Source organism: Tursiops truncatus, unplaced genomic scaffold (assembly GCF_011762595.2).
Source record: "Tursiops truncatus isolate mTurTru1 unplaced genomic scaffold, mTurTru1.mat.Y mat_scaffold_571_arrow_ctg1, whole genome shotgun sequence".
In the NCBI taxonomy this organism is placed as follows: Eukaryota; Metazoa; Chordata; class Mammalia; order Artiodactyla; family Delphinidae; genus Tursiops; species Tursiops truncatus.
Window position 1 is genome coordinate 15,957 of NW_022983346.1, and position 21,563 is coordinate 37,519.

General features: G+C 53.1%; 1 protein-coding gene and 1 gene segment (V, D, J or C); both read right to left on the reverse strand.

Annotated features, from left to right (window-relative positions):
• Window positions 1-737: 737 nt before the first annotated feature.
• Window positions 738-17,270, reverse strand: LOC141275688 (immunoglobulin lambda-1 light chain-like). Its single transcript, XM_073799841.1, has 4 exons — window positions 17,225-17,270; window positions 16,539-16,832; window positions 2,612-2,653; window positions 738-1,194 (listed from the first exon to the last, which is right to left on the reverse strand). The coding sequence occupies exons 1-4, from the start codon at window positions 17,268-17,270 to the stop codon at window positions 872-874; spliced, it is 705 nt and encodes a 234-aa protein (XP_073655942.1). The 3' UTR covers window positions 738-871.
• Window positions 4,155-5,977, reverse strand: LOC117310915 (Ig lambda chain C region-like). The segment is given in 2 exon segments: window positions 4,155-4,498; window positions 5,917-5,977. Coding segments are annotated over 2 exon segments (384 nt in total).
• Window positions 17,271-21,563: the final 4,293 nt, after the last annotated feature.

The window sequence follows — 21,563 nt, forward strand, 5'->3', positions numbered from 1 at the left end:
TTTCACTGGCATTTGTGGTGGGTAGGTGGTGGGCTGGCCACCGAGAGATTGGTGAGAGCAGAGCTGGCCTCGTCCCAGGAGCCTTGAAGGCAGTCGGGACCCTCCTGACACAAGTGGGAGGAGGACTGTCTAGAGGGAGTGTGGGATGAGTGACCAGGGTCAGGGACTGTGGGTCCTGTGCAGAGTGTGACCGGAAGGCCTGGGGGAGGGGCACAGGGCTGTTTCCCTAGGGAGGTGCGAGCAGGAGGTGCCATGAGGGGCGTGGGAACTCTAGGACGAGGTCATGCGGAATTACCGGGGTGGGTTTTGAGCAAAAGGACACGTGGAATCGGTGGGTCATCATCTACGGAGCCGACGGACTCCTGAGGGCTACACAATCCAGAATGTGGTGCTGAGGATTCCAGGGAAGGGAGCTGAGGTATTGTCCTGGGGACCCTGGCAACCAAACACTGTGACCGGGACAATCAGATGTGGAGGTGGTCCACACGGAGGAGGAAACATGGAGGAGGGTAGGGAGGGTGGACAGACTTCCATTCCTGCAGTGACCCAATTTCCTGTTCTCGAATGTTCTCTGGGGGGCGGGGGGGTCCTGGGTGACAGTGAAACCATTCCTCACAAGAGTCCCAAGACTCCATCCTCTATCTTGATTTCTTAAAGGATAAGAGGATTTTGTTCCCCTTTGAGGATGGTTGAGTTCAGGACACCAAATGCAGAAAGAAAAACGAGCAGAGCACGAGTTCTGAATGACAATGAGGACATTTTATTGAGAGTTGATTGGGTGCAGGAGGAAGGGCTGGGGGGACCAGGGTGGGTGGGTAGACCCTCCAGGGGTCCTGTGGCTCCAGTCCCCTGAGGATGTGAGGACCAGGACCTAAGAGCACTCGGAGGGCGACACTGTCTTCTCCACGGTTTTCCCATCGTGCGTGACCTGGCAGCTGACCCCCTTCTCATAAGATTTCCACTCGCTGGCCGTCAGGGCCAGGTAGCTGCTGGCCGCGTACTTGCTGTTGCTCTGTTTCGAGGGCTGGCTGGTCTCCACGCCCTTTTTGATGGTGGTGCTGCCTGACTTCCAGGTCACCGTCACGCTGCCCGGGTAGAAGTCATTGATGAGACACACCAGGGTGGCTTTGTTGGCGTTGAGCTCCTCATTGGAGGGCGCGAACAGAGTGACTGAGGGCGAGGACTTGGGCTGACCTGCAAAGTGAGGGAGAGACGGGAGGTCACTGGGGCAGCGTCCATCGCGGGAGCCCCTGACCTCAGGAGAAGCGGGCACAGGTGCCCGAAGTCCAGTGCATGGATCCCAGGCGGGCCCTTGCTCCCCTGAGGTCAGGCAGCCATGGCTGGGGTCGCTCACCTTCTGTCGGGGGATCCTCAGTGCCCGACTCCTGGGAGTTCGGGGCTCCCTTGCAAGTCTCCATCTCTTCCTCAGGCTCCCACGTCCCATAAACCACATCCTACCTCTGCTCCCTGGTGTTGCCTGGCGTCCACCCTGAGGTCCCCTCTTTCCTGGGTGTCTGTCTGTCCTGGGCATTTGTCTGTCTGAGATCTTCCCCTGGTTCTCGTCTGGTGTCCTCATACAGGTCGTCTGTCTGTCCCCCATACAGGATCTCTTCCCTTTTGCGGGGGGCTTTGTTGCCCACAGTCCCCCTAACACCAGCCTCGCAGCCCCCAACCCTCTAGGGCTGCCACAGAGACCACAGAGACCCCTCCAGGGCCGCCAGGGTGGAGGGAGCGTCAGCCCCAGGGCTGGGGTCCAGGGAGTCCCGCAAATGAGAGTTTCCATGTGGGTGAACGTTGTGTTCTGAGCCTGGGGTTGTGTGTGTTCTGAGGGGTCCCCTGACCTGTGTAGTCCCGCTGGGGATTTGTCTGTCCTGGGACATCTGTCTGCCTGACCAGGTCAGTTCCTGTCATCTGTCCCTATGAGGAGTCCCCACGTTGGGCGTCTGAGCTAGGGGCTCACGTCCAGTGTGTAACTGGGTGCGGTGACCCTTAAGGCCCGAGTGTCCTGAGATCTGTGCGGCCTGGGGTGACCTGCTTGCTGGGTGGAGGATGGGGACCTAGCACCCTGAGGTCACCTTCTCAACGGGACACTCGTCTACCCTTCCCCCGTGTACTGTTCCCTCCTCCACTCTCCAAGGCCCCTGGCTCTGGGGTCCCTCACTAGCCCCCATTTGGGTCCCTGAGCAGAAAGATCCCAGGATGACACCCATGCTCTGTCCAGCTCTTTCCAGTGTCCTTCCCACATCCCTGGACCCAGTGCCCCAGCCTGAGACCCCCATTCCTTGGGCCTCAGCCCCTCCCTTCTCCTCAGACCTTGGGGCTCGGCTCCCTGAGGAGGGAGCTGACATCCCAGCATCCAGAGAAGAAGGGCCTGGAGGGAAGGCTCGGGATGGGAAGAGCGAGGGGTGGCAGGAGGGTCACTTAGCCTGTCCCCACCATGCCCACCAGGTTCTGTGAAGAATGACAGGCTTGGGGGCAATGGACAGCCTAGAGGGTGAAGGTGACAGGCTCCGGAGAGTGAGACTCCAGCCCCAGACAGGAGGGAAAAGACAAGAAAATCTGCCCAAATTTCACCGTGGACCCCGAAGAGGAGGGGAAGGGGGAGACTCACCCAGGACGGTCAGCTTGGTCCCTCCGCCGAACGGATAACACAGTGACACAGCCTCGAACATAAACCCTCCTGACACCCCCTCCACCCCCTGCCCAGGCCCACCTGCAGCTGCACAGAGGCCCCAGGGCCACCCTCCTTGTCATGGGGGCTGGTCTGTCCTCGGGGAGGATGAGGGGGGACCCCACCCCACCAGCAACTTCAGCCCTGGGAAGCGGGGCTCCATCCTTCCCCAGGCATGGGAGGTGCAGGAGAGACATCTGGGCGTCACATCACATCCCAGGGACCTTCCTTTCCTGGAGGAGGTGGGGTCCCCTGGTCAGTAGCGTGGGGGGACGTCATGGTGGGAGGGTGAGGAGCCTGTTTAGCACCCTGAGGTGATGGAGCTGTGCTCTCTGCAGAGCGAGGCCACAGGGATTCTGGAGGCTCCAGTGCCCTAGAGGCAGGTCCAACACGGCCAAGTTTGCAGTAACTCGGTGTGTGCCGGTGTGCGCGCATGTGCGTGTGTGTCTGTGTGTGTGTCTGCCTTTCTAACCACTCGGGTCCCTGTCCTGTGTAGCTCCTACAGCAATAATCTCACTGATCTGAGATCTCATTCCAGATCTAAGATGGTGAATCAGTACACAGTCAAGTCCACGGCACCGACCTAGACCGAAACTTGACGTTAGACTCATGGCCCCATCGACCACTCACATGGTTTTCACTGGCATTTGTGGTGGGTAGGTGGTGGGCTGGCCACCGAGAGATTGGTGAGAGCAGAGCTGGCCTCGTCCCAGGAGCCTTGAAGGCAGCCGGGACCCTCCTGACACAAGTGGGAGGAGGACTGTCTAGAGGGAGTGTGCGATGAGTGACCAGGGTCAGGGACTGTGGGTCCTGTGCAGAGTGTGACCGGAAGGCCTGGGGGAGGGGCACAGGGCTGTTTCCCTAGGGAGGTGCGAGCAGGAGGTGCCATGAGGGGCGTGGGAACTCTAGGACGAGGTCATGCGGAATTACCGGGGTGGGTTTTGAGCAAAAGGACACATGGAATCGGTGGGTCATCATCTACAGAACCGACGGACTCCTGAGGGCTACACAATCCAGAATGTGGTGCTGAGGATTCCAGGGAAGGGAGCTGAGGTATTGTCCTGGGGCCCTGGCAACCAAACACTGTGACCGGGACAATCAGATGTGGAGGTGGTCCACACGGAGGAGGAAACATGGAGGAGGGTAGGGAGGGTGGACAGACTTCCATTCCTGCAGTGACCCAATTTCCTGTTCTCGAATGTTCTCTGGGGGGCGGGGGGGTCCTGGGTGACAGTGAAACCATTCCTCACAAGAGTCCCAAGACTCCATCCTCTATCTTGATTTCTTAAAGGATAAGAGGATTTTGTTCCCCTTTGAGGATGGTTGAGTTCAGGACACCAAATGCAGAAAGAAAAACGAGCAGAGCACGAGTTCTGAATGACAATGAGGACATTTTATTGAGAGTTGATTGGGTGCAGGAGGAAGGGCTGGGGGGACCAGGGTGGTGGGTAGACCCTCCAGGGGTCCTGTGGCTCCAGTCCCCTGAGGATGTGAGGACCAGGACCTAAGAGCACTCGGAGGCCGACACTGTCTTCTCCACGGTTTTCCCATCGTGCGTGACATGGCAGCTGACCCCGTTCTCATAAGATTTCCACTCGCTGGCCGTCAGGGCCAGGTAGCTGCTGGCCGCGTACTTGCTGTTGCTCTGTTTCGAGGGCTGGCTGGTCTCCACGCCCTTGGTGATGGTGGTGCTGCCTGACTTCCAGGTCACCGTCACGCTGCCCGGGTAGAAGTCATTGATGAGACACACCAGGGTGGCCTTGTTGGCGTCGAGCTCCTCTTTGGAGGGCGCGAACAGAGTGACTGAGGGCGAGGACTTGGGCTGACCTGCAAAGTGAGGGAGAGACGGGAGGTCACTGGGGCAGCGTCCATCGCGGGAGCCCCTGACCTCAGGAGAAGCGGGCACAGGTGCCCGAAGTCCAGTGCATGGATCCCAGGCGGGCCCTTGCTCCCCTGAGGTCAGGCAGCCATGGCTGGGGTCGCTCACCTTCTGTCAGGGGATCCTCAGTGCCCGACTCCTGGGAGTTCGGGGCTCCCTTGCAAGTCTCCATCTCTTCCTCAGGCTCCCACGTCCCATAAACCACATCCTACCCTCTGCTCCCTGGTGTTGCCTGGCGTCCACCCTGAGGTCCCCTCTTTCCTGGGTGTCTGTCTGTCCTGGGCATTTATCTGTCTGAGATCTTCCCCTGGTTCTCGTCTGGTGTCCTCATACAGGTCGTCTGTCTGTCCCCCGTTCAGGCTCTCTTCCCTTTTGCGGGGGGCTTTGTTGCCCACAGTCCCCCTAACACCAGCCTCGCAGCCCCCAACCCTCTAGGGCTGCCACAGAGACCACAGAGACCCCTCCAGGGCTGCCAGGGTGGAGGGAGCGTCAGCCCCAGGGCTGGGGTCCAGGGAGTCCCACAAATGAGAGTTTCCATGTGGGTGAACATTGCGTTCTGAGACTGGGGCTGTGTGTGTTCTGAGGGGTCCCCTGACCTGTGAAGTCCCGCTGGGGATCTGTCTGTCCTGGGACATCTGTCTGCCTGGCCGGGTCAGTTCCTGTCACCTGTCCCTATCAGGAATCCCCACGCTGGGCGTCTGAGCTAGGGGCTCACGTCCAGTGTGTAACTGGGTGCGGTGACCCTTAAGGCCCGAGTGTCCTGAGATCTGTGCGGCCTGGGGTGACCTGCTTGCTGGGTGGAGGATGGGGACCTAGCACCCTGAGGTCACCTTCTCAACGGGACACTCGTCTACCCTTCCCCCGTGTACTGTTCCCTCCTCCACTCTCCAAGGCCCCTGGCTCTGGGGTCCCTCACTAGCCCCCATTTGGGTCCCTGAGCAGAAAGATCCCAGGATGACACCCATGCTCTGTCCAGCTCTTTCCAGTGTCCTTCCCACATCCCTGGACCCAGTGCCCCAGCCTGAGACCCCCATTCCTTGGGCCTCAGCCCCTCCCTTCTCCTCAGACCTCGGGGCTCGGCTCCCTGAGGAGGGAGCTGACATCCCAGCATCCAGAGAAGAAGGGCCTGGAGGGAAGGCTCGGGATGGGAAGAGCGAGGGGTGGCAGGAGGGTCACTTAGCCCATCCCCACCATGCCCACCAGGTTCTGTGAAGAACGACAGGCTTGGGGGCAATGGACAGCCTAGAGGGTGAAGGTGACAGGCTCCGGAGAGTGAGACTCCAGCCCCAGACAGGAGGGAAAAGACAAGAAAATCTGCCCAAATTTCACCGTGGACCCCGAAGAGGAGGGGAAGGGGGAGACTCACCCAGGACGGTCAGCTTGGTCCCTCCGCCGAACGCAGCACACCGTGACACAGTCTTGAACATAAACCCTCCTGACACCCCTCCACCCCTGCCCAGGGCCCACCTGCAGCTGCACAGAGGCCCCAGGGCCCCCTCCTTGTCATGGGGGCTGGTCTGTCCTCAGGGAGGCTGAGGGGGAACCCCACCCCACCAGCAACTTTAGCCCTGGGAAGCGGGGCTCCATCCTTCCCCAAGCATGAGAGGTGCAGGAGAGACATCTGGGTGTCACATCACATCCAGGGACCTTCCTTTCCTGGAGGAGGTGGGGTCCCTTGGTCAGTAGCGTGGGGGGCGTCATGGTGGGAGGATGAGGAGCCTGTTTAGCACCCTGTATCTCCCAATGCAGTTATCTAAATCAGAAAGTAACCCTTTGCATTGGGAGAAGAATTTTTTTAATTGAGCGGTGGAACTATTTGGTCATGGTTGTGTTTAAGGTGTGCACATAAGATTTTTGAAACAAAATTTAACAGAACAGCAATATAAATTCAACACTTATTTCTGGTTAAATAAAGCAAATATCCAGCCTTTTATTAAGTTAATTATCTAAGGAAAGATCCTCAACTTGATAAAGAGTATCTCCCAAAACTTATAGCAACCTTCACATTTAAAGGTAAAACCATCTTAAAGGTCAGGGTTCCCACTCTTACTTTTATTATTCATAATATTCTACAGATTCGAGCCCATGAAGTGAGACAAGGTGGGGCAAAGAGTGTGTTAGGAAAAATGAGATAAAATTGTTCTTTGCAGATGATGGGCTAGTTTACTTCAACAAACAAACAAAACAACCCAAGACAATCAGCTGAAGGACTATTAGAACTAATACAAGAATTAACCAAAATGATTGAACACAAGAGCAATAGGGAACTATTGAGGAGATGAAATTTGGGAAACACTGACAACCTCAATAAAAATTCTATTAAAAGTCCTAGGAATAAACTTAACAGAAAATGTGCAAGATTTGCATGGATAAAATATAACACAACTTGACTAATGGACACAACAGCGAAGACATCAGTTCCCCTCAAATGAATCCATATACTTCATGAAATTACAAGCACAACATCAAAGGAATAATTTTTTGAAAATTAGTGAACCGATTCTGAAGTCCAACAGTAAGAATAATGATGGAGAAGAGACACAAATATTCTGAATGAGAATAATAACGACAGGGTTCTTCTTTACCAGGTACAGAAACACATTGTAAAGCTACAATAATTAAAACAGGGTGGAAAGGATGTGGGAATTGATCATTAGATCAACAGAACCACAGAGAGGATGTGATAAATCCATAATTCAGTATTGGATAAAAGATATGTTTGTATTCAACAAATATATGATGATTGGCTCTCCATTTGTAAAATATATATGGTTATATTCCCACCTACCCAAAAATAAACTCCAGGTGAAGTAAAAACAAACACCAAAACAATGAAAATACCTGAATAAAATAGAAAAAAATAGAAATGAATATGCCTTCCCTATGTTTGCCACAGATCACAGATACTGTAAAGAAAAACCACCAATCTGACATATAAAAATTAAAAAGGTTTTATGGTGAAAGACCCCACGAACAAAAGGTGTAAAACAGATCAGGGAAAAATATTTACAATGTACATACTTAATAAGGGGTTACTATCCCAAATAGATGGAGAGTTTCTTATGGATCTTTAAGAAATACAACCAAACGAACGAAAAATAAACCAGGCAAAATTATGACTGGTGAATTCACAGAAGAAATAAAAATCAGTCAATAAAAATATGAAAGAAAATAAGTTTCACCAACGATCAAATAAACAAACACATTTGTTTCTCATTTTTGCTCATCAGACATGCAAAATAAAAAAAGATCCACCCTGTCACATTATTGGCAACAATGGAGAGGGAAAGGCACTGTCATTCACTGTGGTGAGAGTAAGTTGGAACAGACTTTTGGGAGGACCACTGGCATCTCTACGAAAATTTCAAAGCCTGTTCTCTCTGATCCAGCAATCCCACTTTAGGCATCTATCCCGTGGAGATACACAGTGTACTTAGTATGGATACACAGCTACACACGTTGGGGGTCTCCATGTAGCATCTCTTGTAATTTACATTTTTAAGTGGAAACAACCTAAATGTTCATTAACAGGGGAATCATTAAAGACATGCTGCTTCATCCAAACTTTGAAGTCTTACAAAGCTGTGTGGAGAACATGGGGGATTCATATGGGCTGATACAGAAAATCTCAACAGACTGTTGAAAAAGCTAGTTGCAGGCTAATATACTTCTGTGCTTAATCTTTTTTAAAACACATAGTACTCTGGTATTAAAATTATTTTCGAAGATAAAAATGAAATATATCTTCTTGTGAACCTTTTCATAACTACAGAAAATTATAAGGTAAAAAATTGAAACTAGATGAAATCCCACCTGCCAGAGACACACCATTGACATTTTTCTACATTTTCTGACAGGCTTTTGAAAATGCACACATACTTTAAAAACCCAATTTCAGAAATACAATTTTGGAGGTTTGTGTAAAGATTCTTATGATGGATATTCCATGCTGTATTTTGTCACACCCTTTCTGCTGGATATCTAGGTTATTTCCAGTTTTCTCCCATCATTAATAATGTTGAGTTTCTTGCTTGTAAACCTTTGGTTACATCTTTGGTTGTTCCCCCCACCCTCTGCTCAGGATGAATTCCTAGAAGTGGAATTACACAATTTAAAGAAATATGCTTTCTTTATGACTCACTGCGTATTGCTAAAAAGGGTGTACATTTTAGTCTTTTATAGACAGTTCGTGACTGTGCCCGTTCCTCCCAATCATGATAATGTCACTTTAAATTCACTTGCCAATTCCATAGGAGATATTGGTACCTGGTCACCATGGACCAGCACCCCCTCCCCATCCCCTTTCCACTGCCCTTCTCCATCCTCTAATCTGGCCTCACACTGGTCTCCGATCTGGAGCCATTTTTTCAAAACACTAACCTGACTCTGACAGCTCCCACTTAAATCCTTCAGTGACTCCTCCTGGACCCCAGGATAAAGGATGAGGTGTACAAGACCCCAGCAGTCTACACCCCGCTCTCCCCGGCTATCTGGAGGCCCCCTGCGGGCCTGTGCCACCTCACTCTCCTCCTCGGACCCCCCACCATTCCCTCTGCCTGGAGCGCCCCGTCACGTGTCAACACCCTGGATCTGTAAGACCAGCTCGGGCATCCCCCCTCCCATCTTACTGCTCCTAAAAATGACCCATGGGTCTGCCCAATGCCTGGATATGACCCGCTTGCTTCAGGCTTGGCCCCAGTTAAACACTCAGGAATTTAGTTGAGGAGTTTGGCCTCCTTGGGGGACACCAAGCCAAACACTTGCTTCCTTCTCTGGACGCCTTGTAAACTGCCCTTCTCTTGCACCATTTTCTTAAAACACAGGACATGCTGGTGCCTGTTCAGTCCCGGGATTTCCACAGTCCTGGGACCGTGCCCATGTGTTGTGTGAACTTGGGCAGGTTGCCTCACTTTTCTGGACCTCTATCCCTGTCTGTAAGATGGGGATGATGGCAGGACCTGCCTTGTGGGGCTGCTGCCCCTAAAGTGATTAGTGTCTTCTGGGTACGTCCTGCCCCTGCTGCCCTGTTTCTCCCTGCTCAGAGGTCCAGGGCGAGGCAAGTGAGGCACCAGTCTTGGGCACAAAACTTAAGGGGCACCAAAAAAATCCAGTCATTGAGATAAATAATACTTTAATATAGTATTAAGGAAGAAAAATCAATACAAACAAATTCACACTAGACAAAATGTCAACACTTTAAATAAAGCCACTGTCTGCTCAGGTCCCTTCTTTACGGATGATTCTCCCTTCTTGCCGCTCTCTTCTATAGTCATTCACCCCTGCACCCCGTCAAAGGGACCTCCAGTCCCCCTGTACCACAACTCCCTCGGCCTCTTACCTGTCCCACAGTCTCCAGAGGCTGGAGATTTCCCGGGGCTTCCATGTGGGGGGCCATGCTGCCATCAAGGGCAGCAGGCCATGGGTGCCCATGGCCAGGCCCAGTACTATTAGAGGCCAGGGCTGCCTGGGGACAGAGCTCTGACCCCTGGGGTGTTCATGGGCCCACCTGGCCTGACCTGGGCCTCATGTGCCCTCAGGGTCAAAGGCGCCTTGGCCAACCTGCTGGTGTGGGCTCCCTGGAGGGGGATCGGCAGGTGCCCCCAGTTCCCCTTGTTGGCAGTGGCCGTCCCAGGGCATCCTGGCCCTCGTGGCCCTGTCCTCTGCATGGGCCTTTTCTGTCCCTGCCCCCGGCACCTGGCCCCCTTCAGGATCCATGGCTGTTACTCCTGGGGCCTCTCCCAGGGGGGCCTTTGCTAACTGCTCTGCTGTGGTCAGGATCCAGGGCTCAAGGGCTTCACAGCAAAGCCCGCCCACCAGCCCCGCCCCCGGGTCCCTGGGTCGGGCACACCTGCCCTATTCTCCTTCCCTGTTCTGCAACTGCGTCCCTGGGCTGTGGAGCATCTCCCTGGGGCCTGGAGGGGCCGGGGAGGGCAGCCGAGTTCCCGTGGAATAAGTCAGTGAGGCCTGAGTGCAGTGGGCTGGGGCTTCTCTTCTGACCAGCCCTCTGGCTTGGTCCCTGCAGCCTTCACTCCGGCCAGTCAAGATCGCCCTTCCTTGGTTGGTTTGGCCAAGCCTGGCTAGTGTCCCTGGTCAACTCCTCACTCAGCTTCTCAGCCAGGCAAGGGCCCTGCGGGAGTGATTCTATACCCGTCGTTCAAGGAGAAACGTCAAGTCATGAATGTTGACACCAACCAGACCGAGGTTCCCTCTGGGCCTCAGTTTCCTTATCTGTAAAATAGGGGCAGTTCCTTTGCCGTAGGAAGGCCTTGAGGATCAGTGTGATCACGTGTTTGCTTAGGCTGGGGTCCGTTTTGAAGCCCAGGAGATAACACACAATCCAGTGATGAGAGGGATGCTGTCTATCCAGTGCTGACAACCGGGCCGGCTCCCTGCTGAGCTGAGATTTTTTTTTTTCTCCCCTGTTTGAAGATGAAGAAATTGATGTTCAAGCAGCTTCCGTACTTTCCTGATGCCACACCGTCAAGAGGCCTGGCCCTCACGCAGCTCCAGGGCATGCCCCTCCCTCTAGGTCCTGGTGCTGTCAGGCTGCCGGGTATAGGAAGAACTCCAAGTGGCAGGTTGCAAGTTCCCACTTGTCACAGCCAGCACCTACCCTCTGGCTTTCCAGTTGCTCTCTGGCCACAGGAGCTCTAATATCTATGTCAACTTAAGTCCAGCTCTGCAGCCCTCCCAATCTTCTGTTTCAGCAAATCTGAAAGAGGCCTCCCAGGGATGGACCCCAAAGTGACTTTCCTGGGAGGGCCCTTTCAGAGGTGTCTGGCCCGTGATTTTTTTTTTTTTGCGGTACGCAGGTCCCCCACTGCTGCAGCCTCTGCCATTGCGGAGCACAGGCTCCGGACGCGCAGGCTCAGCGGCCATGGCTCACGGGCCCATCCGCTCCGCGGCATGTGGGATCTTCCCGGACCGGGGCACGAACCCGTGTCCCCTGCATTGGCAGGTGGACTCTTAACCACTGCGCCACCAGGGAAGCCCTGGCCCACGTTTTGAGGCCGATGCTCCTTAACTTTCCTGCTACATTGGGTGAAAATCGGTCCAGCCTGTTCCATGGGATGCGTTAACAGGCACACAGCTTGGGACTTCATTTTCTTCATATAGATGAGGGTCCCTGGGAGACAATGTCCACGGATCTCTGTATTTCTGCACGTCTCATGAGCAAAGGAACTGATTGCCTTTGTTTTGGATCATCTTTTCGAGTATGTTTGTGTAATGAATGACCCTGGAGGGTAGAGATAGCATCTCCCTCTGGAGCAAAACATGCTTACTGTCCGGCAGAAAAGATTTGGGGTCCCCAGCGTGGATGTGCAGGTGTCTCCTGGCCCCTTTGCATCACCCTGTGGGGTTCAGAGAACCAGCGCAGGATGATGCTGACATGCCGGCTGCCTCTCTTGCTGGGAGTAACATGCTGGCCTTTGTCTCCAACCCAGCATCTTGTGTCCGCCAGCATCTGTGCAACTGCGGCAGGCTCACTTTTTAGCTTGCGGGCAGGAACAAATCCCAGACCCTCCACAGCTCTTGATAATGATGGTTGTGATGGGGGAAGGAGGGAAGGAAGGTGATGATGGTGATCAAAACCTCACAGTTTGACCAAACTCATAAAGCAGCTAGGGGAACCCCAGGCTGCCGGGCCGGGTGCTGAGGGCTGGACTATACAGCACACACAGACAGATCCCTGGCCTTGGACATGGGCCAGGCATTGAACAGTAACAGGGTGTGGGTGCCCTACCAGCCATCATGCAGGATATGGGGGAGCCCCTGGGAGGCCCTGATTCAGTCCAGCTTCTCCCCATTGTGGTGCTTGGCCCACTCCAGCCTGGGACCTGGGCCCCTTGCACCTTGGGGGCTGCGTTGCCCCTGCCCCAGGGTCCAGGCTGAATCTGCTCCCTCCCCGCACCCCTGTGTGGGTGTGACACTCACCCACTGCCCGGGGCCCAGAAGCTGTGGTCCCCCCCACCCACTGGGGACAGCCCCAGATTTCGGGGAGAAAAAGGGGCTGTCCCTGAACTCGGTGATTCCAGTTGTGCCCCAGCCTCCACCCTGTACCTGCCACGGTCTCTGGGCAGCCGCCACCGCAGACCACATCCTCCTGTGGTGGCTGCAATCGGAAATCCTGGTCTGGCTGGACGCTGGGGACCCTCGGGGGATGGGCAGGGCCTTCCCAGCTGGTGCAGCTGCAGCTCTGGCCGCCCAGACTTGTCCCCACCCCCTCCCTGGACCGAGAATGGCCGAGGGCTGGATTCAGGCTGAGCCAGAGAGGTCTGGGTCCAGCTGTCCTGTTCAGCAGATCCCCTGCTCAGGGTCCCTGGCTCCTCTGTGCCCCGCCCCCACCCATCTCCCCTGGAGTGGAGGGGTGTGTCATGTCCAGTCACTTCTGCCCTGCTCCCGTGTCAGGGGCGCCCCCTGCCTCCTGCTGGTCAGCCCCCTGCCCATTCTACATCCCACAGGCCCCAGACACCTGCCTATAGTCAGAGTGGAGTCTTCTCTCCCAGGCCTAGGTCTCCCCAGCTCCCCACTCCCCACCATCCCCAAAACTTAAGCGGTTGGTCCTTCTCTTAACACCTTCAGTGTTTTACTCTTGGGGCCTGGAGGGTCTGAGGCAGAGGGGGACAAAGTGTCCGTCTGGAGATATGACAAAGCTTCTGGAATCAGGATCTGGCTCTGTGGTTCCTGAGCCCCCTCTGAAGGGTGCCCGGGGAACCCTGAAGATCCCAGCTCCTCTGGCGATCCTGGGGGTGCAGCCCCCCACTCCAGCAAATGGGGAGAGAATCCTACTGCTTCTGGAGACGTCACAGACTCACCGACCTGGTAGCTTCTACGGATGAAGAAACTGAAGCACAGAGAGGGAGAGTTTCTTTCCTAAGACACACAGCTACTTGGTGTAAAGACCGTGTCCTGGGACTTACCAGTACCAGCCGGAGACCCGGGAGGACCAGCCTTTTTGGACGTGGTGGTGGGACACGGCCTGGAACTGGGGGCTTTGGAAAATTTCCATGCTTTAACCTCTAACTCTCCCAGTCCAGCCACCGGGGATGCAGCCCGAGGGGGAGGGCCCGGTACAGGGCAGCAGAAACCAGCTGTCAAGGGAGGCAACGCCAGAAAATGTGGCTCGTGGGAGGCGTGAGACCTGAGGGTGGGGGCGGGGGGTTCCCGTGAGGGGGAGGAAGGGGTGCAGGGGCTAGACTCTGTTCTTCATCTTCCTGGAGTCCCGGCTTGTCCTGGGGTGGGGGTGCTTAAGGTGAGTCACACCGGTGCATGGTCAGATCCTCACTTTACTTACTGTTTCAGTGCTTTACTCATATGGATTTTGGGGGGCTTTAATTTCAATTTTTAAAAATATTGCATTAAATATTATTTATCTTTTTTTTTTTTTTTTTAATTTGGCCGTGCCATGGGGCTTATGGGATCTTAGTTCCCCAGCCAGGGATTGAACCCGTGACCTCATCAGTGAAAGCATGGAGTCTTAACCACTGGACCTCCAGGGAATTCCCAAAATATTATTTTTCTTGATTACTGAGTTTTGGGGCACTTCCTTAAATTTCTCAGACAAGGAGGGTGTCTTACTCATCTCACTCTAGTCTTGACTGTGTCTGGAACTTGGGAGAAACCAGTTACCTCCAGCTCAAGGAACTGCTTTTTGCAGGGTCTGCCCAACCCTTCCCTGTGCTGGAGTGGGCATGGCCAGAGCCCAGCAGGTCCTGCCCCACCTGACCGGGTGGGTTTATATTCGTAGGGCAGAACCTGTTTTCCAGGTCCTTTCCAAAGGCTTGGACTGACACCTGGGACGGGTACACTCCCACGGCGAGGAGACCCCACTTTGGCAGGTGGTGGCTTTGTAGCAGCCATTGGTCCTTTAACTGTTCCACCAGCAACTATCAGCCGGTTGAATCCTCTTGGGACCCTGGGAGGGTGGTCCAAGAGAATGGAACATTCTCACATCCTTGTTCCATTCATAGGAAATGCTTCCGTCCTGATGGCTAACAAGACTAATGTGATTTATATTCGATTCTTACTTCATTCTTACTAAAAGCCAAACCACTAAATACTCTGACATTTATTTCTCACATGGTGTCCCATAGTATCTGTTGCTAATTAAATAACGACAAATAGCCTTGTGACTTACCTTGTTTTTAAAAAGTTATAAATGTAGATAAGTGAACGCAGAAGATTTACATCATTTTAATGTTGATCTCACCAGACACATCTTTTAATTTTCAGTGATTTATGATGTTCCTCAAAATGCCCACTAACATGTTTACTTGTATTGACAAATACAGTGGGAAGGCTTCCAACAGGACATCGTCCGAATAGTACATTTGGCAGTGAGGACTGGCTGTGCAAATTAGATCACTCGGTCAGACTCTTCCATAGATTGAACGATTCAAGTCAGCCTCAGGTTTTGGAGGAAGCATATACTCAAAACACATGATAAGATGCAAGTATTTTTCTCAAAAGATATCATATTGGCAAAGCTGCACTAAGATGATATTTAAATTTTCCCCAATCTTTATATCTTCTTACACAAGGGACCTCTTAAGTAAAGGAGCAATACATTGAACTAGTAAGTTCTGCTCAAGCCTTCTCGGTGTTTATCCCCGAGAAAATGAATGACAAGTGGCTGGGTGACACCTCTCTGAGGGTGGTTCCCCGAGAAGCTGACTCTGGGATGGAGCCGGCTTGCAGGCTCTCCCAGTATATGAGGCAATGAGCCCTCATCCCTGAGGGGTCTGGAGGTGCATCGAACTGCCTCTCACACGAGTCCTCTTGAAGTCGGGTGGTGGCCGTCCAATCCTTTGCTTTCCACAAAATTACAAGAGTATGAAACGGAGCTGTCAGCTGATAAATCATTTAGAGAAACTATTTTTGACCATCAACCACTAACGATTTTTGGCATATAACTAGGAAGGAGTTCATATCAGGCAGTGACACTGTATTACAAGACTCCTATTGATGGACCAAAGTTTCTCCATGTTTCATATAGAAACGCAAGCCAGGACAGCTTTGATGATGGACTTACTTCATTCTAGAGGTAAATTATATTAATTGATGGATCCACGAATCAACACTAGTTAATAGTCATTTATGAAAATGTCAATGCGTTTATGCTGTTTTGATCAAACTCTGCTGCTAATAATTAGGATATAACAATGTGGGAGAAACCTTTTAGCACTTAAGATCACGGGAAATGAAACAAATTCAAAAATTTTAAATGAATGTACATTATTATGACAGAGATGTATGATAGGATAATGAATGAGATTTCCAGGTATGAAAATGTATGAGCAGACCAAATGTAGTAAGGGATGTGGAATGGAAACAAGTCTAAGCAGAAGGAAAGATGGATGTTATAGAAGAATTTTAAGGACAGTGGATATCAAACCATGATGATTTTTAGACTCTGATGAATATATGTAAAGGAGTGATGTGAACATTTTACAATCTTCTGATGACAATTTTCAGATGTCAAATTACAAAGGAACAGGCATCGTGGGGAAGCCCAGTTCTTAGAGGGTTGTGGGCAATGGTGTTGAGGGCCCGCCTCAGGGTGTTGCGGGGAGGCCCTGGGTCTCAGTGCAGGACGATCAGGCACAAGTGACGAGAATGAGCTCCGTGAGTCAGGGGCCACCAGCAGCCACCAGGGGCCGGAAGCTTTCCTTCCTGTATCTGGAATCTTCCCCCCCTCCTGAGAGAAGCCAGTGGAGAAGCTGAGCCTGGAGAGGGGACACGGCTGTCCTAGGACACAGCTGGCAAGGGGAACCCTCTGGCTCAAGGGTGCTGACGACAGTCTCCATGACTCAGGACCGAATCCCCACTCGCCATTTCTCAGCAGCATAAACAGAGGTCCTGAGAGCACAGAGGACACCGGAGCCTCAGGCCTGTCCTCCAGCTGCTCCGAGGTTGGTGGAGTGAGCGCCCAGCCAGGCAGGGAGGTTAGGATCTCACTTCTCCATCTGCCTGTGTCACCATGAGGATTATAACTGCTGTCATATGACTGATGGTAATAGTCAGTGTCGTCCTCAGCCCGGACTCCGCTAATGGTTAAGGTGGCCATGTTCCCCGATTTGGAGGCAGATATCCAGTCAGGGATACCCGAGGGACGGTTGCCATCACCATAGATGGCCAGCACAGGGGCCTGGCCCGGCTTCTGCTGGTACCGTTGAACATATTTACTTCCAATGTTGTTCCCCCCACACGTGATCCTGGCCGTCTGTCCCAGGGACACCGACACCGAGGGCGACTGAGTCAGTTCATAGGAGGACACAATGCCTGCAGGAGAGAAAAGGACAGGTGGGCTGGAGGTGAAGAACGCATGTCCAGAGACCCCCACCTGCCTGGCCTGGACTAAACTCCAAAGATTCTCTGGGCCCCGAGGGCGCCCCCTCCCGTCAGTCTCAGCCCCAGGGGCCCATGGGCCTGGCTGGTGGATGGAGCCTCTGAACAAATGAGAACGCCCCTCACTTTCTCTGGCAGGTGCAGCCCCTCGGGGCTCACACACAGCTGTGAGCACAGTGGGGAGATTTCGGCCCCTCCAGTCCCCCATCCTGCGGCAGGGCCAGGAGTCTCCTGTCCCCACGGGCAGTGCCCTGCTGAACTCAGAGTCAGGGCCAAGCCTGTCCCCGAGCCCTGGGCCAGGGGTAGGCGGACCCTGGGGGCAGCACCTGTGCAGTGAGCCAGGAGGCCGGGGAGGAGGGGCGTCCAGGCCATGGTGGAGGCACCCCGAGTCTGCTCCCCGAGGCCTAGGCTGGGCAGGGCGCCTCCCAGGCCTCTCTTATCCCCTGGCTGGAGAGAGAGCTGCCGGGGGTGCGAATCAGCCGGAGCCCAGGGGGTCTGCCTGGGGAGCTCTGTGGTTTCAGAGAAGGGCTCAGCCCCCAGGGACGCAGAGAGGGAGGGGTGGCCCCTGCAGACCCCGCCTCGGCCCGGGGGATCCTCCTCCACCTGCTGTCCCATAGTCTGGGGGTGACATCTCCAGCCCAGTCTGAGTCCTGGCCTCACTCCTGGACGGGCCTGGCCACTGAGAGCTCAGAGGTGGGTCTGTATTCTCTGAACTCATTCCACGGGCAACACTAAGAGGCTTAGACTGTACAGGATTCTCCCCCCATCACAGCTCCTGGGCCCAAGACTGAATAAAATTCACAGTTTGACAAAGCACGTGGAGTGTTCCAGGCCATTGCGGTGCTGTGTCTGCCCTGGGCTGTGAGCTCCTGGGGCTGTAGTGTCCCCATCGTGCCTCAGGGGCAGGAACAGACAAGGGGCTAAAAGAAATGTTTGCTCTGTGAGAGAATGAGAGGGGGCTTCAGGGTTTAATAACTCTGCAAGGGAATGTCAGTCCTAATCCATTTCCCTTCAGTTGCTGGGAAAATATATATGTCATAAACATCAAAATTACGGAAAGCTGATTGAGTGACTGCTGTGTGTCAGACACTGGGAAACAGGAAGTGTGGAAATTTCTGGTTCCCCCCTTCCCTGTAAGGGGTAAGTGGAGGGACAGGTGTGAGGGCAGTGGGAGAGCTTCCAGGGAGTAGGAGCAGCTGTGTCTGGAGGACGGGGGCTCCGAGCACAGGGAAAGGAGTGGCAACGTGTGGTCACAGGGAGGATGAGCATTTCTGGACAGCGGTGGCTTTTTAGCAGTATTAGGTGGGCTGGCAGTGGGTGTGGGGCAAGGAAACAAGGCACCGTCTCCAAGAGCAGGACTTGGGACCCACGGAGACAGAAACATGTACTTGAGAGTGAAGGTGACACTGTAGAAACGGAAGGACACTTGTCATCAGGTGTGAGGTCCTGGTTACTCCTTCCCCTGCACTGGAGCCCTGTTGCCCAGGACACCACTCCTCCAGGTGGCTCTGCCGGGCTACCTCTGCTGCCCCCTGGTGGCTGCTCCACACTGGAGGCGGAGACTCAGTTCTAGGTATAGATTTCAGAGCCCACTGCTCAGGTGGTGATTTCCCTGATCCAGGGATGGTGACCCCAATCAGGATTTACTCCCTCTCCATGGCTCTGTCTGCCTCACGTCCTGGCACGAGGGGCTGAGATTACCCGTGAAGATATGAACAGGCTCATCTGGAAGAGGAGGGGGCTGGGCTCACGGAGGCATCCCTGCTCCTGTCTGTGGCGTGGTGGGAGGTCACGCAGGTGGGATGGGCAGTGGGGACACCTCCCTCAGGGGGTGACTCTTATTGGTGCCAGCTTTGGGTATGGGCCTGATGCGGGGTGGCGGCTCGGTCCAAAGGCACGGTTAGGACCACACCCACTGGGAAATGTTCATTCAGACCCACTTTGGGCTGGCACATTCCCTCCAGGGAATTCAGCATGAACGGGACACAGTCCCTGCTTGAAGGGTGTTTCCATCCTGTGTGGGGGGCAGTGCAGGAGACACAGTGGCTTTGCACACCTGGCAGAGAATCTCCACCACGGTCACCTACACATTGCCTGCAGTGTTTATTTAAAAGCCAAACACTTGCTTCTTTCAGGTCTCTGGCTATCAGGTTTGACCAGGTGGCCCAGCACTGTTCTATGGGATTTAAGGGTCAGTTGGCTGGAGTTTATCTCGGGGAACTCTTGCTCTTGTAAAGGAAAGAAATAGCAGGAATCGACGCAGATCCTTTCCTCTTGAACATGGTGTGATAGTTGGAGCTGCAGCAGCCATCCTGAGGTCTGTCATCCACAAGAATGAAAGCAAGGCCAACATATAGGGACAAGGGACCTGGATGCTGGCAAGATCTTGGGTCCCACGTGGAATCTGTGATCACCCAGAGAACTTGTCTTGGTGAGACTACAATAGGTCCCGCCTGTTCATGCCTCTGCTTTTCATCAGTGAGTCCTGAAATTAAAAAAAAAAAAATGTATTCCGACCAAGCAGGAAAAGTCTGAGCACAAATGCATCAGTTAACGAAACTAGTGATGGGGAAAGAACCCCATCGTGGTGTGTGCTGTGGGGATAATTAATCCAGAGAAGAGACAGACAATGACAGGCAGGCTGTTCTGTAATCAGAGGTTGGAGCCCCCCAAAGGGGTAACTCTGGAGCTGCCCTCAGGACTGGGGAGAACCAAGTAGTAAGAAGTGAGCGTGGGAAGGGCTGAGACTTGGCCAGCGGGGAGGAGTCGGGTGTGTTGGAGGATCTGAAAGGACAGGGCAAACTTGAGGGATCTGGGATGTAAACCCAGCTCAGGGCCAGTGTAATCTGTTCTCTGAGTTAAGAATTTGAGGGGTAGAAGTGACATGTGTTCAGGTGGAGCAAAGGGGATTCACACGTAATAAATCCGGGTCTTTGCAGCTGCTTAGCACAGGCTGGAGCCCAGGGAGCAGGAACAGGATTGACACAGGCGGGTTGAGACAAACCCCTCGGCCTTCCCTACTTTACCTGAGGGCTGAAGACCTTCGGGGGGGGGTTACTAGTGCCTCTCCCCTGCCAAGTATCCACCATGCAGCCGTGCTGGGGCTTTAGCTGCTGCATGTGCCTCTGGTCCTGAGCCCTGTCTACTGTCCCGTGTGGCTGACCAGTCACTGCCTTCCATAAATGTCTGCAGATTTGCTTCTGTGACTGGGAGCCCAGGACTCGAGGAGCTCACTTGACAGGGAAAGGCAGGGGCTGAGAGAGGGAATGACAACGCCAAGTTCACTTGGGGGCTAGAGAGAAGAGAGATGTCTTAATCCCTAAATAATAGCCTCTTCTGAGTGTTCTAGAACCAGACTGGGCCAGGAGGGGGCTGTGGGAAATTCTCAGCCTGAATTGTAGATTCTTCCTGTCAGTTCTCCCCACTGCCTCTGGGGGCGCTGCTGCACCTCCCCTGGGGCCGTCTGACACCTGGGAGGCTGACAATGCCCTGCTCCCCGTGGGGCTGAACAGAAAGCCCAAGGACAACACACTCCAGATTCAAAGCAACGAGGGCAGCCTTTTCATGATCTCGCCTCTGGAGGAATCCTGGAATTACTGCTTAGGTCTTAGGGATTCGGTGCATAAAATACCATCTGTTGCTGGTTCATGGTCCATTAGTGTGACAAGTTAATTGTACATTTAATAATCTGTAATTGTCAATACTTTTTGAACGTAATTTTTTCCCATGTGGTTTCCATCTTCCAAATTAGACATCCACCCTCATGCAAGACAGGAGTGCACTTGGAGGAAACTTTCGGCTTTTCTTTTAAAAAAAATCCACAGGTGGCATTTTAATATTTCTAATGTGGACCTTTCCCCTGGAGAATCTAGAATTCTGTGTGAAGCAGGAGATCTATGTGCCATTGTTCAGGTTGTCACATGTTTGTTTAAGCATTTGCCAGGGAAATGGTCTTTGGGTGTAAATTCACTGTTTTCCAAGGTCACCCAGAAATTTCCTCATTGTACGTCTAAGAGTTTGGACACTGGCTTTTTTTTGTGAGGAAAGCCATGCATTGTAGGATGTCAAGGTTTTATTTCTTTACAAGAAGGAGAAACATATCCAGCCAACTGATGGGTCAATAGCTGTGCAAAAATCAACCAGTTCCTCCCTGGATCCTGTTTCAGATGAAAACTAAGGCTTTGGTATAACGGGGGCATCTACTGTGAAATTGGAGCCCTACTTTGAAACAGAATAGATGTTCTTGGTGGTCCCCATCACTTAAAACACCTAATCATAGGACAGCATGATAGTGGTGACAGTTTTTAGTCATCACTTTGGATAGAGAAATCATTCTTTGCCAGTTTCTTTCACAAACATTCTCACTGTAGCTTATTGGTCTCCAATGCACCTTTTTATAAAAATTCAAGGGCAATCAGATCTAACTGGGGATTTTGAAGAGCACATTGTGGATTTAGGTGGGAAAACAGAGACTTGCGGGTATATATAACCTCCTCGGGACCCTGATGAGCATGTTGGGAACAGCTGGCCAACTTAGATCGGGTTCCCTGCAAGCTGATTCTGAGACGTTAAGTGCATGTCCTGGAAATCTGGAAGGAGATGAGGAGGGGAGACTGGACAGAGGGGAGGGACCCGGGATTTGGTCACACAAATGGGGACTCGGGG